The sequence below is a fragment of the Terrapene carolina genome, unplaced genomic scaffold, assembly GCF_002925995.2.
Source record: "Terrapene carolina triunguis isolate 2854851 unplaced genomic scaffold, T_m_triunguis-2.0 Scaffold58, whole genome shotgun sequence".
NCBI lineage: Eukaryota > Metazoa > Chordata > Testudines > Emydidae > Terrapene > Terrapene triunguis.
This window is the reverse complement of record NW_020664409.1, coordinates 57786858-57804321: the sequence shown is the minus strand read 5'-3', so window position 1 is coordinate 57804321 and position 17464 is coordinate 57786858. Positions and strand designations below refer to the sequence as shown.

The window sequence follows — 17464 nt, the reverse complement described above, 5'->3', positions numbered from 1 at the left end:
CTCTCTCTCTCTCTCTCTCTCTCTCTCACACTCACACTCACACACACACACACGGTGTGTGTCTCTGTGTCTGTCTGCCATGCTGTCTCCCCTCCCTCCATTCATGCTGCCTTGTAGAGTGTGAGGCTACATTAACAACGGGGGGAGGGATAGCTCAGTGGTTTGAGCATTGGCCTGCTAAACCCAGGGTTGTGAGTTCAATCCTTGAGGGGGCCACTTAGGGATCTGGGGCAAAATCAGTACTTGGTCCTGCTAGTGAAGGCAAGGGGCTGGACTCGATGACCTTTCAAGGTCCCTTCCAGTTCTAGGAGATAGGATATCTCCATTAATTATAATTATAACCCTTGAGGGCTCAGCCAATTGCTAGTTCATCATTTAGCAGTAAGGCATTCCCCGGGAAATATCCCACCTTCTGACTTCACAATCATCATCGCTGTGTACCAGTAATAAATTGTTTGTTTAAAACTTAGTGTGTGTGTGTGTGTGTATGTATATATGTCTTTTTTGTCTGGTGAAAAAAATTTCCCTGGAACCTAACCCCCCCCCCCCCATTTACATTAATTCTTAGGGAAAATTGGATTTGCTTAACATCGTTTCACTTAAAATCGCATTTTTCAGGAACATAACTACAACGTTAAGTGAGGAGTTACTGTATTAGGTGAATTGAAAAATACTATTTTCTTTTGTTTTTTACAGTGCAAATATTTGTAATAAAAAATAAATATTAAGTGAGCACTGTACACTTCGTATTCTGTGATGTAATTGAAATTAATATATTTGAAAATGTAGAAAACATCCAAAAATATTTAAATAAATGGTATTCTATTGTTTAATAGCGTGATTAATCATGATTAATTTTTTTAATCGCTTGACAGCCTTAGTATATAAAAACTGAGAGTATGGACTGCTGTTGGCTCACTAGTATTTTTGCTAAGTTGTTTATGTCATGAACTTATAAGAGCTGCATAAGGTATGGTCTTTTTCAACTTTAGGGAGAACAACAGCAGTAGTTTCTTTTCATAGGTTTGTGGAAGTTTCTTCCCTAACAGAATGGCATTGAAGGTACCCCACAAGTAACCCACTAACACCTTATTAAATACCTTGTAAACTTCACCTGGAAAGCCATCAGTCTGGAATTTTACCACTTTTTATACTTTTTATTGCCTCTTAAGATTTCCTATTCTGTTATTTCTTTATCTGTAGCACATTTTCTATAAATTTAACCAATTAGGGTTAATTTTCCTATAAATCTCCCCAAAGCATTCTTAATTTTTTTCCCCTTAAATGTATTCCTTGCCCAAAAAAAAGCCCCAAGTAAACACACTCCCTCTTTTCCCCCTTGGTGTGCTGTGCCACAATCACTTCAATAGTGGACTCAAAGCCTTCGGGCTTCGAACCTGCCCATCTTGTGACAGTCTCACCCACTCTTGTAGATTGTTACAATCATGGTTAATTTTGACCCAGTGAGAACTGTGTGCCTGACCAGTGCTCTGTCCGCCAATCCTTCTCAAGAACAAGAAAATCCAGTGACATTCTGCTGAAATTATTTATACCAGACCAGTCTATGAGAGACAGTTTTGACCTAGAATAATAGGCATCAGTCTCTTAAGATGGGACCTTCTACTTCCAAGTTTCAATCTCTCTGTGTCCCTATCAGCCAGGATCCAACTCCCAAGACTGGTATAGTAAGATGTCTGACTGGCACCATTGACAAGTCAAAAGACATGGCTGCCAAAGACCACCTCGGCATCTGTGGCTAGTCCCAGGCACTAAAGACTGGTACTGCACTGAGGCAAGATAGATCACAGCAGTGGACCAAACATGGTTCCTGGCAACTGTCATCTTCTCCAAAGAAAGGGAAAGTCTAAGAAGAGCTATTTGCCTTCACTCTGTTCCTGAGAACTGAGCACAAAGCCCTTTCATGCTACAGAAGCAAGCAACATTGGTTCAATGTTTGGCTCACCACCAAAAGGCCCTAGGGCTACTTTGATCCCTACTCAATCTGGTACTGATTCCGCAACACTTAAAATGTCAACTCTGCACCCAGTAGCACTTCTGGACTGTCCACACATATCTCAGAACCGGAGACACATTCTATATCCAGACCCAAAATCTCACTGCACCTAGGAGCCTACATGTTGGCTGGTAAGTGCTAATGGCAGAGAATGTTCACTACAGATACGAGAAATTCTGTTGCAAAGCATGAAACCCTCCACAAGTAGAATATACTGTGGAAAATAGTCATCAGTTAGGAAGCCCCCCTCTGTCTTAGGATCTCAACATCATCCTCACTGGTCCTATGAGGCGTCCCTTTGACCCCCTTTCTGAATGTTCTTTTTACCTTCTTACTCTCAGAACTGCCTTTTTTGGTGGTTGTTACATCAGCCAGCTGGGACAGTGAACTCCAAGCCCTCATGGCTGGATCCTCCTCCTTCTACCCCGTTTCACTGAGACAAGGTGATGTTGAGACCTCATCCTAAAGTCATTCCAAGAGTTGTTTCAGATTTCTTTTTAAACCAGGTAATTAATCTTCCAGTGTTCTTTCCAAAACCCCAGTCTTTCCTAGCGAAACGTAGATGTTTGTTTGTAGGACAAAGTCCTTTAGACTTTCCCTCAGTCTTTTTTGTTGTTTGAAATAGTGCTGCTAAAGGGCAAGTCATCTTCTCTCAGAGAATTTCTAAATGGATTACCCAGTTTACTTCAATCTGCTACCACATGTCTGGCATAGCCCTGCCACCAAACATTAAGGCACATTCAACTAGAGCTCAAGCTACCTCTTATGCATGTTTCAGAAGTATTTCCATATTTGAGATCTGCAAGGCAGCTACTTGGAGTAGTCCCCTCTAAGTTAAGCACTGCACCTTTGACTTGGCTGAAAGATCAGATATCAGCTTTGGGAAGGCAGCATTACAATCATTTAGTTAGTGGCAGCTAGGAGGTCCCACCTTTCCGGTGTGGGGTACTGCCAGTCACCTACAGTGGCATCCACATGGACAAATATATGAAAAGGAGAGAACAGTTACGTACCTTGCAGTAACTGTGTTCTTCAAGATGTTTGTGAGGATCCCATGACCCACCCTTTATCTCTGCTATTTCAGAGACTCATTTGCTGAGATTCTAAATTGGTGAAGGAACTGAGGGACTGTTGTGGCCGCTGTGCCCTTTATATCCGTTGGCTGAGGAGCCTGGGGGCATGCAGGGCATAGGTGCAGCCAGGGCTGATGAGAGGAGCGGAAAGGCAGGGACAATTTTATTGGGGCCCTGAGCTCAGAGAATCTCCCAAAACATCTGTGGAAGTAAAGTGAAATGGGGACAGGGGGCCCAAATTTTCCTCAATGGGCTTGGGTGCAGCCCCCACAGACGCTGCTGTTCAAAGATGTCAATCTCATGCATGCACATCTAGAGTGGGATCCACATGGACAAAAGAACCACAGTTACTGCAAGGTAAGTAATCAATCTTTTTATATTTTTTCTTATAAGCAATAAATAAAGTCCACACACTTTTCACACTCGTTAGGCAATGGCCAACTAAATTCTCATTCCAGCAGGGAGTCACTACACAACTATTCCATTCAGACAAATCTAAGCTGTTAACCCTTGTTATAAATCAAACATATTTTTTGAGACCCTGCTCATGCAAAGGAGGTACAGTTCATGTTGCCATCTGGATAAAGCCTGGGTAGCTTGAGTAAATAGCTTTCTCTGGCACTCAGTATGAAGGGGAATTCTTCAGTCATTTCAAACTACAGTGTAGGATTTGCCCGTTTGTCTTTTATGAAATTTAAGAGACTTCTAACATAAACTAATAATAAAAAATTACCTCAATTACTTCATTAAAACTGAAAGAATTTAAAAACCCTAACTTAGTATTCAGCATTTATGCTAGTGGTTAATCTTTGCATTTCACATGGGTTGGACAATGGAAATAGGTTGGTTGGTTTAACTTTTGTTTCTGGGCAGTTTCACTTTCTCATGTACTAACAAAATGTTGTTTTGCTTGAATTCTTAACATGGCAGGGAAGTGCATTTGTATTTTGCTTAAACTTTTTTTGCATATATATTCTTTTTAATTTTGAACCCCATCTCCAAAAGCTGACTGCTGGGGAACAAACAAGTGGACGGTGTCCTTTTTAAAATGTTCACTTTTGAGCTAACTAATTTGTTCTAACATAGACGTTGCTACTCAAGAAACAGTAGGTCGATGAGGTTTTTTTTGTTTTATTTCTTTGATGTTCAATATTCTTCAAAATCCTAATCTCAACTTTGAACTGTCAGAAGGTGAACAAACGGTTGTTAAAAATAACACATTTTAAACTCCTCTTTCAGCCCTAAAAGAAGCACTGAGAAACGTAATCGTGAGCAGGAGAATAAATACATAGAAGAACTTGCAGAGCTGATTTTTGCAAATTTTAATGATATTGACAACTTTAACTTTAAACCTGACAAATGTGCAATCTTGAAAGAAACTGTGAAGCAAATTCGTCAGATAAAAGAACAAGGTAAGAAGACTAGTTAATTGAATATTTTAATTGCTTTGTTTATTTTGGGGTTTTGGCAAGCCTGGTATTCACTTCACATTCTCTTCAATTTATCTGTGGTTATTTAAATCACTAGTGAAGTAGGTAGTGATCTAATTTGGGTAAAAGGTGTTAAATATCATTTTCGGTGGTGTCTAAAATAGGCTTCATATAAAATTTAGCCGCTGCCTGGAGGGTGGTGAGAGTGAGTCAGCCTGATGTGTGTATTCATCTTCTAATGGAATTAAATTCAGTGGTATTTGTTTGTCATCGAGTTTAAAGTTGTAATACAGGTGAAAGAGTTGTAATACACAAAAGATGAGCTAGTTTAGAGTAAGGAATAATCCAAAAGTGTGGAGTATGAACGTTTTCTTCATTCCAGTTCTTGCTCTCCTTTGCACGCATGAATAGATGTTGTGGACTAAACTATCCCTGTCCCCTAAATTATAACATCATATCCTGAACTACAATAGATTTAAAAGTACCCTAATCTCTAGTCAGAATTCCATTGTAAATGTTAGACCAGAGAACATGACAGTTTTCTTCCGGGTTTTGTCTAGGAGATCAGCTGTTTCTTTTCTTTTGTAATTTTTTCCTATTAAAGAAAAAACTTTAAGAAACAATGGCTTTAAGTGTTTTTTGTGATGCCAGTCAATCTATGTTGGACAGGCTTGAACAGCACCTTGAATGGATGGAGCCAATTTGTACTCCTGAAGTATGTGCATATTGTTTTCTTTTGGGGCTAAGAGGAAATTATCTCTTTATAATCTGTTTTTGGAGACATTCTTTTATCTATATCTTTCACATTATCAATAGTATGGGATTCACCACTTTAACTTTCTTAGGGAAGGTAATGCTCCCTATTCCATATCAAGTGTGTGTGCAGGTAAAGAACTACACAGCTGTAAATTCTAGGATGCTTAATTGAGGGAGACTCTGCAATAGAATCACCCTTGTAATAGATAGCTAGTTTGATCCAACTGGAGATTGGATTAATGGAGACATGAAAATATGATGTTGATGTCTGTTCTAGAAACCAGATGTCTTAATTAAGAAGTAAGATATTCCAGGTTATGTGTTGCATTTGGTTTTCACCACAATTTGGGTGTGATCACATCTGTACTGCATAGCAGCAATTTTCTGGCAGCAGGAAACATTTTGTCCCAGTCGGTTTTAAGATATTTCTGTCGGTGCCACCAGAAAAGTGTTACTGTGTAAGAGCAAAGAAAGAGCCTATTAGTGTTGCTAACTGTTGTGATTCTATTATGAGCCTTGTAATATTGGGTAATTTTCTTATAATCCTGGCTCCTGAACCCATCTGAATATGTAAAAATCTCAGCTTTCATTTAAAAAAAAATCCTCATGGTTGTGGAGGAAATCTTGAAAATGTCCCCTGAGTGCACCCTAATGGCTCAGAAACCAGAGAATAAATAAAAATTAGCCCCAAATTTAAATCTCCTGGATTTAAGCCAATCTTATGATTTTGAGTGGTGTGATTTACGATTTTTTTAATGTGAGGGATTGGTAATATTACAGATGGGTATCTGGGATTGAAAAGACATTGAGAAAGCAAGTTTCCCACTATCACATGCCAAATTTAATTCCTTGTTTCTCTCCATTCCTCCCATCACAGAAGTAGTCACTCACAGTGTCACCAGAGTCTTTCACTTGCTGTTTGGTTTAAAAAGTTGAATCAGAAATACTGGAAAACTTTTGTTCAATTCATTTTTTCTCCCACATATCGCAAATCAGGCAGTGCTTGGGGGAAAGATGTCTGGATTGTGCATAGTACAGGTGAAAGGTAATGGTCTTCAGAAAAATCAAGGGCGCCTAAAGAGAAAAAAATTAAAAATTACATATTATAGAAATTAAACAAAGAATGCTAGAGGAGGAACAACTGTTATTGACAAAAAGCAGTGTGAATCAACTGTGCCTCTGTCCACTCCCTTTCTATGTAAAGTATCTGAATGGCAGATTGTGTGTCCGTTGACAATGATGTGGTTATATTTGCTTTGTCAATAGCTATTTTTTAATGAAATTATAATCAAATGGATATTATTTTTAATATGGTTTGATAAACAATGCAGCTTTGCCACCAGTTGTCTTGAATATTACCCTACCTATGGGTCAGTCAGAATACAGTAATCTTAAATGTTATCTTTTAATGACAAAGAGAAAGCATTTTATTTCGTGTTTGAGTAACGATTTATCACAGTGACTTCTCAGAGCTGATTGGCACCTACATTTGATAAGTGGGTTCTGTGTGGGAACATGATTTGCTCTCAGTTTATTCCTATGGCTAATAGCTGTGGCTGGGATAGTGCCTCTCAATTTTTTTTTTCTGGTGGAGCTACCACACCCTACATCAGATGGATGTGCCACCTTTTCCACTTTTTGCTCTCTCTAGTGCTTTTCTGACTCTCTCTCCTCTCTCCCGCTCTCTCTCTTATTTTTTTTAACGGTTTAAAATTTTATTTTTGGTTCTTATTTTGCTCTTGCTTGGTGTCTCACTCTCCCTATTCCCCACTCAACACAAGATAACATGCTTCTTGAAGTGAGGGAGTCCAGTGGTAGCTCTATGAAGCTACTTGAATATGCTCTTACAGCTTGTCTTGATGCTATGGGAGAAAAGGTGAGACGCTTTGGCCTGTGGGCTGCTATGATAGCCTGCATCCTCTGCCATGAACATCCTTAGCTAGATTAACAGATCAGTGGATTTATGTATATAAGGTAATTTTGCATCTAATTTCCTGATTTGCGTATGCAGATATGCACTACTTAGTCAACATGGGATAACAGTAGAACAAAGCACCTACAGAAGCCCACTATGTACTTAGTTTTCCGAGCTCAAAGGCTTAATGTATAAATAATTGAGAAAACATTTCTGAGGCAGGCTAGAATATTATGAATAATAATTACTGCAACAAGTGGTAATAGTTTGCAGTCCTGGGGGAATGAAAGATATGCATTAAATCAGTTATCCTAGATGAACTTGATTTGTTCCATGTGAGTCTTCACCTGAGAACAATTAGACTGTCTGTTTGCCATTTGAGCCTTTACCTAAAACTGATAGTTGTTATAGAGCAGACTTTAATCCTTTCTCAGGGGTATTGCAAAACACTGAAATCTTCAATGTGCTAATTAACAAAGTCTCAGGATCTAGAAATAGTGATTAAAGGACTTACTGAACATTCCTTTAAGTCAGATGATACTACAGCACTGATTTGAAGATTTCTGGATGGAAGCAAATTTATCTTGGTTTGTACCTCAGTGGAAATGGCTTAATTTTTACTTTGTATCATTTTAAGACAGGCTGGAATGCAGCAATTCATTTACAAGGGACAATCTGTTACCAAACACAAGTTACATAAATTAAACATAAAAGTCAGTCTCACAATACAGTACAAATATATCTATGCCTAATGTCACAGAAAGCATGGACCTAATCAAGGCAACATACTTAAGAGCTAATTATGATTTTAATTTTGCTTTAAATGCCTCATTTTTTGGCAAGTACTTCATCATGTCAGACTGAGAATTCTGAGCTTTGGTTGCATTCATTATATAAACAGGGCTGGCTCCAGGCACCAGCCTACCAAGCATGTGCTTGGGGCGGCACCTGGAGGGGGGCAGCGCTCACCCGGGGAGAGCGGAGCCGCAGCGGGCTCGCTGCCCTCCTCCCGGCGCTCCGGCCACTCGGGGAGAGCGGGGCTCCGGCCGGGCTCGCCGCCCTCCTCCCGGCGCTCCGGCTGGCTGGGGAGAGCGGGGCCCCGGCCGGGCTCGCCGCCCTCCCTCCGGCGCTCCGGCCGGCCGGGGAGAGCGGGGCCGCGGCAGGGCTCGCCGCCCTCCCCCTGGCGCTCCGGCCAGCCGGGGAGAGCGGGGCCGCAGCCGGGCTCGGCGCCCTCCCCGCCACACTCCCCACCGGGGGGCGGCGGGAGGCTTTTTTGCCTGGGGCGGCAAAAAAGCCAGAGCCGGCCCTGTATATAAATATAATAAGTTTTAAATATCTCCAAGTCTTACTAATTGATTCTGTACTTCTAAGGCCTGGTCTACATAGAGTTCTTGTACTGATTCAGCTAGTTTGGTTACTGGTGTGATTTTACAGTGATAGATTTAAAATAGTACACTTCCTAGGGTGGAAGCAGTTATGCTGGTATATAAAGGTGTTTATACCAGTATAGCTTATTCCTCTTGAACTATACCAGTATGAGCTCCTTTATACAAGTATAACTGCACTCACATTAGGGAGCTGTACTGCTTTAACTGCATCTGCTTCAAAACTGGTATAGTTAAAGCGGTGCAAAACCTGTAGATAGACAAGCCATAGACAGAGATTAAAAAGATGCTGTTTCCTTATAGTCAGGCATTTTTTATATTGTTACACTCCTGAACCCCCATAAACATGAACTTAAGTAGAGGCCTTTGACAAATGTAAAAATGACACATTTATACTCAACAGATCTGTTCCTGGTGTGTATTCAGAGTTGGATTTAATTACTTTAATTACGTTTTTACTACTTTTTATTCTGCAGAGCCAATAAAGCTGAGAGACAGAATTGGATTCTGTTCCTCCTTGTGCATCATAAACAGAATTGCTTATTAAGTTCCAATTACAAGGCAGTCATTTACACCATGCAACTACATTGAAAAGCAGTGGGTCGTGCAGCTGTCTCTGAGGGCAAAATTTGATCAGTGGAATCTCTCTTACAGGTGATGAAGCACAAGGAAGAAAAAATGTAGCTTGATTTTCAGTTCCCAGGTTGAGTTTGTAGGGTGGGCAGTCAGAAAAAAAGATACAATTTATCTTTTATCCTGGCACATTTGATATGTAAATTATTGAGAGACAGTAAATATGGAATAGCAAACATTTTTGTAGTCACGTCTTAGAGAAGAAAGATATTTTAAACCCTTTTAAAATGCAATATTGCACAGATTCGTTTTATTATAGTTTTCATGACTATAAGTGAACATGTCTGTGTAACTAACTTCATTGGATCAGTCAAAAGATTTTGTAGGCTGTAGTCACTGCATGTAATTCTAGCCTGGAAACTAGTGTTGATAATGGTGGAGTATTTTTAGTTCTTTGGAGGAAAAAAGGGGTGCTTCTGCAAGAAAACTTATTTTCCCTGTGAGGTCTCTGATTGATTGTATTATTTTACAATGATTGGACAGAAGATTGGGGATATCCAGGTAGGTTGAGAGGTTGCATGGTGTGATTTCAGCAGGAAGATCAAGTAAAATATTTATTCAAATGAATCCCAAATGCAAATGTGTGTACGGTATCTCCTTGATTGTATATTTTTTATAAAGATAGGACAACAAAATTCCCAGTCTATTGTACATGTATGATGTGAAAGGGTTATTGTAGATCAGCATATTGTGTTTAAATGTTAGCATTACTTTGGTATGTTGATAGAAATGTCAAAACACATTGTCTGTCATTTAGAGCCTAAATTAGGTGAATCTAAGGGCTAGTCTACACTGGCAACGCTAAATGCGGCAGCGCTTTAACGTGGCTTGTGTGGGTGCGGCACAGCGCTGGGAGAGAGCTCTCCCAGTGCTCTAAAAAACCCACCTCCACGAGGTGCGTAGTTCCCAGTGCTGGCAGCGCGGCTCCCAGCGCTGGTGCACTGTCTATACTGGCGCTTTACAGCGCTGAAACTTGCTGCACTCAGGGGTGTGTTTTTTCACACCACTTAGCGAGAAAGTTGCCATGCTGTAAATTGCCAGTGTAGACAGGCCCTAACAAAGTATTTGCTCACACAGGTACCAGAATAGGGCTTAGAGCAGTAATTGCACAAGTAAGCTAGGTGCACATTTGCATATTTTTAATTTGAAAATCAAGCCTTTGCTGGGGGAAGGAACTTTTGAGGACAGATACCACTGCATATGCAGAGCAACCACGACTACTACTTTACTGGATTGTACTTAAGAAAGATATTGAGTAAAGTAGTACCTAAGCGTATGTCTACACAGCAAGCGGCAGCCTGCAGCAGCAAGTTTCAGAGTCTGGGTCAACAGACTTGGGCTTGCACTATGGGGCTAAAAATAGCTGTGTAGACGTTGTAGCTCCAGCTGGAGCTCAAGCCCTGAAGCCTAGGGTTGGGTGTGAGCTTCAGAGTCCAAGATCCATCCTGAGTCATAAAATCTGCACAGCTATTTTAGCAGCGTAGCGTGAGCCCTGCCAGCCCTGCCTGTGGACCCAGGCTCTGAGACGCACTGCCATTCAGTGTGCAGACATACCCTCAGTGACTTAACGGTGTAAGTCCAATTTTTAAAAAATGACTTAGGCGCTTGAGATTAGGAGCCTAAGTTACTTAGTGCTTTTGAAAATGTCACCTATTGTCTAAGGACAACATATCCTGGTAGAGGTTCAAAGGGGGAAGAGGAAGTGAACTATCAATGACGAAGGCCTCTCCCCTCTGTCACTGGTTGTATAACATAGACCAAGGCCCAAATGGGATCTTCTGATGCCCAAGCCTTAACAGGCATGCAGTAAGATCTTCACTAAGAAATCCACAGACGCTTGCTCTGAGAGTCTACGCATTCCCATCAGTACAGTAAAGTAGTTTTATGCTTAATCTTAAACCCTTCCTTCCCACCGCTGCAGGGTCATGAGACCCACTTCACCCACCATTGATTGTAACCCTCACTGGATGATTAATCTGTGAAGATATACCATCAGAAATGCTGCTTACCTCAACTGTAACTGGCATACCCCACTCCCAAAAATTCAGCCAAGATTCAGTCCATGACTGAGCAGATTTCCAAGAAATGTATGCCATTAGGAAGAAACAAGCAATTTATATTGTAATGTTGTTGAGGGTCTATGTTTCACCCTTAGTAAACTACACAAAATTCCTGCACTCACAAAGGATATCCTTCCTGTCCTGGTCCGCAGTCCCAGATCTTCAGGCACCTATCCAGGCCTGCTGTGGTACAAGCTCAGACTACGTGAACATGACAGCAAGGAATACATTTTGATGCAGTTTAGTCTTGTTTTACACAAATTATGAGTTCAACATTCATATCTGTCATCAAATAGCTGCTTCCAAGATGAGAATGATGATACCAGGGAGCGTGTTGCTACTGGAGCTCACAACAGTGGGACATCCATTTGTCCTGTCTCATGTCCTGGTTTTCTGAATTCTGTCCCGTGCAAAACCAACCTGAAACTCCTGGATATTGCACTGCTGCCTGCATGTGGATCCAGTGAATAATGGCTGGGAACCAGAATCCAGACCGTTAGTTGAGACTGACAGCAAGAGTCTTGCAAGCCAAGGAGAGACCAAAGAGAGGTGAAAGTGGGTACTGAATCCAGCCATGAATGGATCATCACTGGTTCCGAGTGAAAGGATGCATTGGAGGGAGCCAGGAGGAGGGGCAGGTGGGAAAGAGGCTGAGCTGATTAGGCCAATCCTGTCAGTGGGAGGGAGGCTATTTCAGACCTTCAATAACCTTGTTAAGCAAGGAGAATGCCAGTCCAATGTCTGAACCTCATGGTCAGGAAGTCCAATCACATACCCATGCCTGTCTACAAGGAATAGGATGGGAAGGGTCTCAGGTCCTGACCCAAATATCCTTCTGGGGACAGGCATGAATGGATGTTATGTGAAGGGAGCAAAGTCACTGGGTATAATCAGGCACTGTCATTGGGCTATCAAGGAAGATAGGACATCATGAAGCAAGCTCAGTTTATCTGACACACTCCATGAGGGACTTATGAAACAAGTTACATGACAACTTAATAAGTTATTTATGAAATGCTTCCCCCACCCCCAATCTCCCTCAACACATTTTCCATTCTTTAGCTCATTCTTTTCAGTGGACTTGAAGCAGTAACACCTAGGAAAAGTAATTTTGTAGTCTATATGCTAGCCCAGTTGATATAGGCTGTCAGCACTGCGGTATGTGTTTTCCCATAGAGGAGGTTTTCAATGGTGGGACTTGCCTGTCCTGTTTTGATTTTCATATGCAGTAGGATGTTTGCAACACCACGCCTATACAGTGGAGGTCTTTAGTGCCTAGTGACTGTGACCACACTGTATGGCTTTGGTCTAGGTGGTCTAAGAGCTCCACAGGGTTATTGCTGATCTGGTGCCAGTTTAATGGCAGGTGACAGCATAGCCACCACCAGTCTGTGACCAGGCAGTGTCCCTTCCTGTCCTCAAGTCCCGATCTTCAGAGCATGATGTGCAGGGACATTATCGCCGAGGCAGGCAATATGACCAAAAAGGGCCAGCCAGCAATGGCCAATGATGACTTCAATCCTCTCGAGGTCAGTTCTCAATGATACATCCCTATTACTGATCAAATCAAACCATCTTATACCAGTAGTCACCTCTGGCAACTCATATAAAATGTCTCCAGCCTCCTGATGTCTTGTTTAAGCAATGTCCATATTTCACATCCTTATAAGAAAATTGGAAGTACACGGAATTGATAAATCTATACTTTTGTGTACAGTTTCACCTTTTTGCTCCAGATCCTGCGCAGGTCTTTCATGGCTAAATTGGCTTTAAATGCACCTTTACATGTCAGCTTTGCCTCCCGACTTTCAGCTGTCGCCAGCTTCTGCTGCTTTATTACTAGTGAAAAGTCCACTGAAGAACATTCGTGCTCAGCATGTTAAAAATGCAGTAATGAGCTGCATGGATATCAAGATGGTGATTATCAATCTAGCTGTTAATATCCACATTAGAACTGTCAGTTTTCATTTTCAAAAAAGCCTCACAAGTCAGACCCTGAATTGTGTGTGCCATCCTGTGAACAAAAAACAAAGAGAAGAAGTTGAGAAAAACAGGGTTGTAAGAGCCATTGGACCTGCACACAAAACACAAAAACAAACCCCACCCTTTTTATTAATTAAAAGACTGAATAAACACTTCTATATCCCTAATGAATTTTTTTGTGTGACTCGCACTTTGAATCAAGTGGATATTCCTATGCTTCCTTCAGCAACAGTACACAACCAGAATATGTTTCCTTTCTCCAGAATTGGAAGAACAACACGCTCATAAAGCCATACTAAATCAGGACTTTGGCTGCTACTTCTTTTAAACTGCCAGGGTTTGTATTTAGGCCCCTATTCAACAAGGGTACTTAAGCTCGGGCCTAACATTAAGCATTTAAGTAGTGTCAATGAAGTCAATGGAACTGTTCATGTGCCTAAAGTTGCACATGTACGTAAGTACCTTGCCAAATCAGGGCCTTAATATGCCGACAAAAAAAATATGCAAATGGTTCTATGGATGAATTTGATCTATAAATTTAAGTAAGTCACATCTGAGGTTTCAACACATTTAAAACTGACAATTTTATCCATATTAATTTCTGGAGGGGGAAAATTGATTTTAAAAAAAGACTTGTATGGCTGCTGTTCCATATATGCTCCTTATTTTCATGCTGATAGGGTTTTATTTAATCCTGAGTTATAAATGCCAAAGGAATTTGTTCTGTGAAGTAAAGCAGTTTATGTCTGAGTAAAATTTACAAAAGAACTATTAGTCTTGCTGTCTTCTCTACCTACGGTGGAGCATTGAAAAGGGCTTTGATCTTCTGTTGTGTATCATAAAGCTTTTTGGCTAAATATCCAGTTAGGTTGACTTTACTACTTCCTAGCCTCCAGAGAATTACTGATTCACTGAACAATTTAAGCTGCATTTAGATAATGCATAATGTCAGTTTCTGTTCTGGCTCTGATGAAATGAAAGTTTTGTAGTCATTAGACAGCATAGTCAGTAAGTGTGAAATTTGATAGGTCTCTACTAATGTTGCTGGAATTGCGTAATCTGGAGACTGGTGGCTTAGGCCTTGTCTACACATAAAAGTTGTACCGCTTTAACCATGTTAGTATATTTAAAGTGGTACAACCCACCCCCAGCATGGATGCATTTATTGGTATAAAGGTGCTTATACCAGTATAGCTTATTCCTGTCTGAGAGGAGGTGTAAAAGCCTAGGACTAGTCTACACTTGAAAGTTTTGCTCTCATAGTTACTTAAAAAAAAATCACACCTTAGCTGACATAGCTTCACCAGCCAAAGGTCCTAGTATAGATGAAGTTATAATGGGGGTGAGGAGGGGGCCTTTTGCTGGCATAGCTTAATTTGCTCAGGGAATGAATATATGCTGTACCAGCAAACTCTCTAGTGTACACAAGACCCTAATATTTCAGGATGAATGTATCCTTCTTTCTGATCTGACTGGGACCGTTAACTTGTTCCCTAATCTGATGAGATATCTGAGATTGTTCAGTTTTGGTGTTTGACAGAGAAACTAAGAACAAGATCATCTGAAGAGCAGAGATCATCTAAAGAGCTTCACACTGTGTTGTAGTTACCTTTTCAATATTGTTGGTCACTTGTGCAGCATATAAATTACTACAGTATAGATCAAGAGTAGCCACTACCAGAATGCTTCAGGAGCTTCTTATTAAGCTTAAGAGTTAAAAAGCTGAGCAATGCTATACCTGAAACAATGTACTTGAAGTGGAAAACCTATCTTTTCAGTTATTTCAGCTTTATCACTATCAGATAACCACTGTGGTTTTAACAAATGAGTATACAGCTTTAGATCAGAAGTGGCCTTGCATTAAACTCGAAGAAAAGCTGAATTAACCCGTATTCTTGGAAGATGGTCTTTTTCAAGAAAGAACAGCGATTATTGGCAGGGCATAACAGGAAAACTAACTCATTTGTAACTGCATCCTGTTTTGCTTTGCTTTTTATCTTTCAGGACTAGTAGGGCATGAATGTAAAATATTTTAAAGATATAAATCTATCTTTTTTTTTTTCTAGTATTGTCTGTCTCTCTTATGGTGTTTGGATGTAGAGGAAAGCATTGTCCAAGAAGCTTAAACTCCAAATCATGCTGTTCCAGTGCTGCCATACTTTTAGGGATGCTAAATGGGTTTGAGTTCATTATCATATTTAATGCTGTCTTTGGGATCTATCTAAGGCACCTATCACCTTGTTATGTAACTTTTGTGAATGGTGCCATGTAAATGTTTTGTTTTAACATCTCATCCACACAGAACTTCCATTGTTCTTTAATGTCTCCCAGTGTTGAAAAGCAAATACACAAGTGCCTTGCATAGGTGAGATGGAGGTTTCTCTTCCTCCTATTTCTCTCTTCTTGTTAGCATGGCGTATGTAATATTCACTTGCAGCCAAAGTTGGCTACTAGGAAATACAGTGAGTTGATGGGAGCTAGCTTTCTTCCTAGAGAAAGCATGTTGTCTTCCAGGTGTTTTCAATCAGGACACCAAGAATTCTGAAACTTTACAGCTTCTACTTGGTAATGTGTTGTGCCAAACCTAAAGCACAATCATAATGTACAGTTAGCCCTGGAAAAATATTTAATTAGTGTTTTAAATTTAGTAAACCAAATGTACAGTATAAAGAATAGAAACTTACTTTTTGCATTAGTAGCCTCTGTTACACTTGAAAAGTATGCAGAATAAAAGGCATTATCTTGTTGGTGCCAGGAATACCAGGGCAAATAGGTTAATACATTATAAACTTGCTTAAGATACTACCCAAAAGTCTTGGCATTAATGTATAAGAATACAGGCTGCCATGGTGGGGCTGAGTTTATGGAATAGCAAATTAATTTCATGGTAGTGATGATGACTCAGTCAAAAAAAATGATCTGCTATAAGAAACCTGGCTATCATGTAACTTTTCTCAGCATTACAATCTGAATAGTGGCTGTTCATTTCCCTAAAACATACCATATTTCCTTTACAAAAAATGGGGACAACATAGGTATTTATTAGGGAGGTACACTTTGCCTCACTGCTTTAGTTGCAATAAAAAAGAAATGGATATCTGATTTGTTTCAGCTTCTCTAGAAGATTGATTGCTTAAGAATATTGACTTAAAGTTTATGAATAAGTTGTTACAAGCTATAAAAAAAAAATCTCAGAACACTAGAGTCATATGAAAGTTTGTAGAGTAAGAGGATGAAAATGTTAATGAAACAGTGTGTGTCAAAAATAACCACTTTCTAGAAAGTGAGCTGCTTCTGAGTACAGTAATTCAGTTTCCACTTCTGGATGTGCATCATGCCGCTATGTCAAATCATTTAACTATTTCTTCCTTGTTCGAAGGCTTTTTCACGAAACCATAGTGGAATAATTGTTTCAATTGTTTTAAAACGTGTGTCTGATGTAAAATGCATGCATTCTGAGAAAAGTGGAAAGTGATATAAAAACTGTTGCTGAAGCTATGACTGTTCAGGATGCTACACTTGCTATATTGAGGCCTTGTCTACGTGGGGACACTAAGGAAATTTAAGGCAAATCAACTAAAGATGTGGATGTTGTCATTCAGGAGTTAAACAGACTCAGTTCCCTGTAATTTAGGATTTACCTACACAAAGGGCAAGTCTACACTACTGTGCTACATTGGCACAGCTGCATTGGTGCAGTTGCGCTGCTGTAGCGCATCTGCTGAAGACGTGGTATGCTGACGGGAGAGCACTATCCTGTCGGCATAATTACTCCACTTCAACAAGAGGCAGAAGCTATGTTGGTGGGAGAGCATTTCCTGCCGACATAACATGGTGTGGACACTGCTTTAAGTAGGGTTACCATTCGTCCGGATTCCCCCGGACATGTCCGGCTTTTAGACTTAAAAATAGCGTCCGGGGGGAATTTGTAAATGTCCGGACTTCCCCCCCCCACCCCCCGCAGACCACGCGCTGCTGACAGGGCAGCCGGACGGATGGTGCCACTTACATGGGGCTCCGACAGCCAGAGAGAGCCCCTCCTCCACTTCCCCCTCCTCTCCCCTGCAGCTGAGAGCACTCCCTCCCTCCCTGCATTCGCAGATCACCAGCCGGCCGTTCGCACCGGCAGTCTGGAGCTCCTCCCCCTGCTCCTCCTCCCCGGCACGCTGGTCTGAGCGGCAGAGTAAGGGGGCCAGGGGGTCGGAGAAGGGGCAG

General features: G+C 40.8%; 1 protein-coding gene across 2 annotated transcripts in view; it reads left to right on the top strand.

The window, feature by feature from the left end:
• Positions 1-17464, top strand: part of NCOA2 (nuclear receptor coactivator 2) — a 275696-nt gene that overhangs the window by 164063 nt on the left and 94169 nt on the right. For both annotated transcript variants that reach the window (XM_026662482.1, XM_026662487.1), the window contains one exon: positions 4327-4499. In XM_026662482.1, the coding sequence (XP_026518267.1) occupies positions 4327-4499 (173 nt within the window). The remainder of the gene's footprint in view (positions 1-4326; positions 4500-17464) is intronic.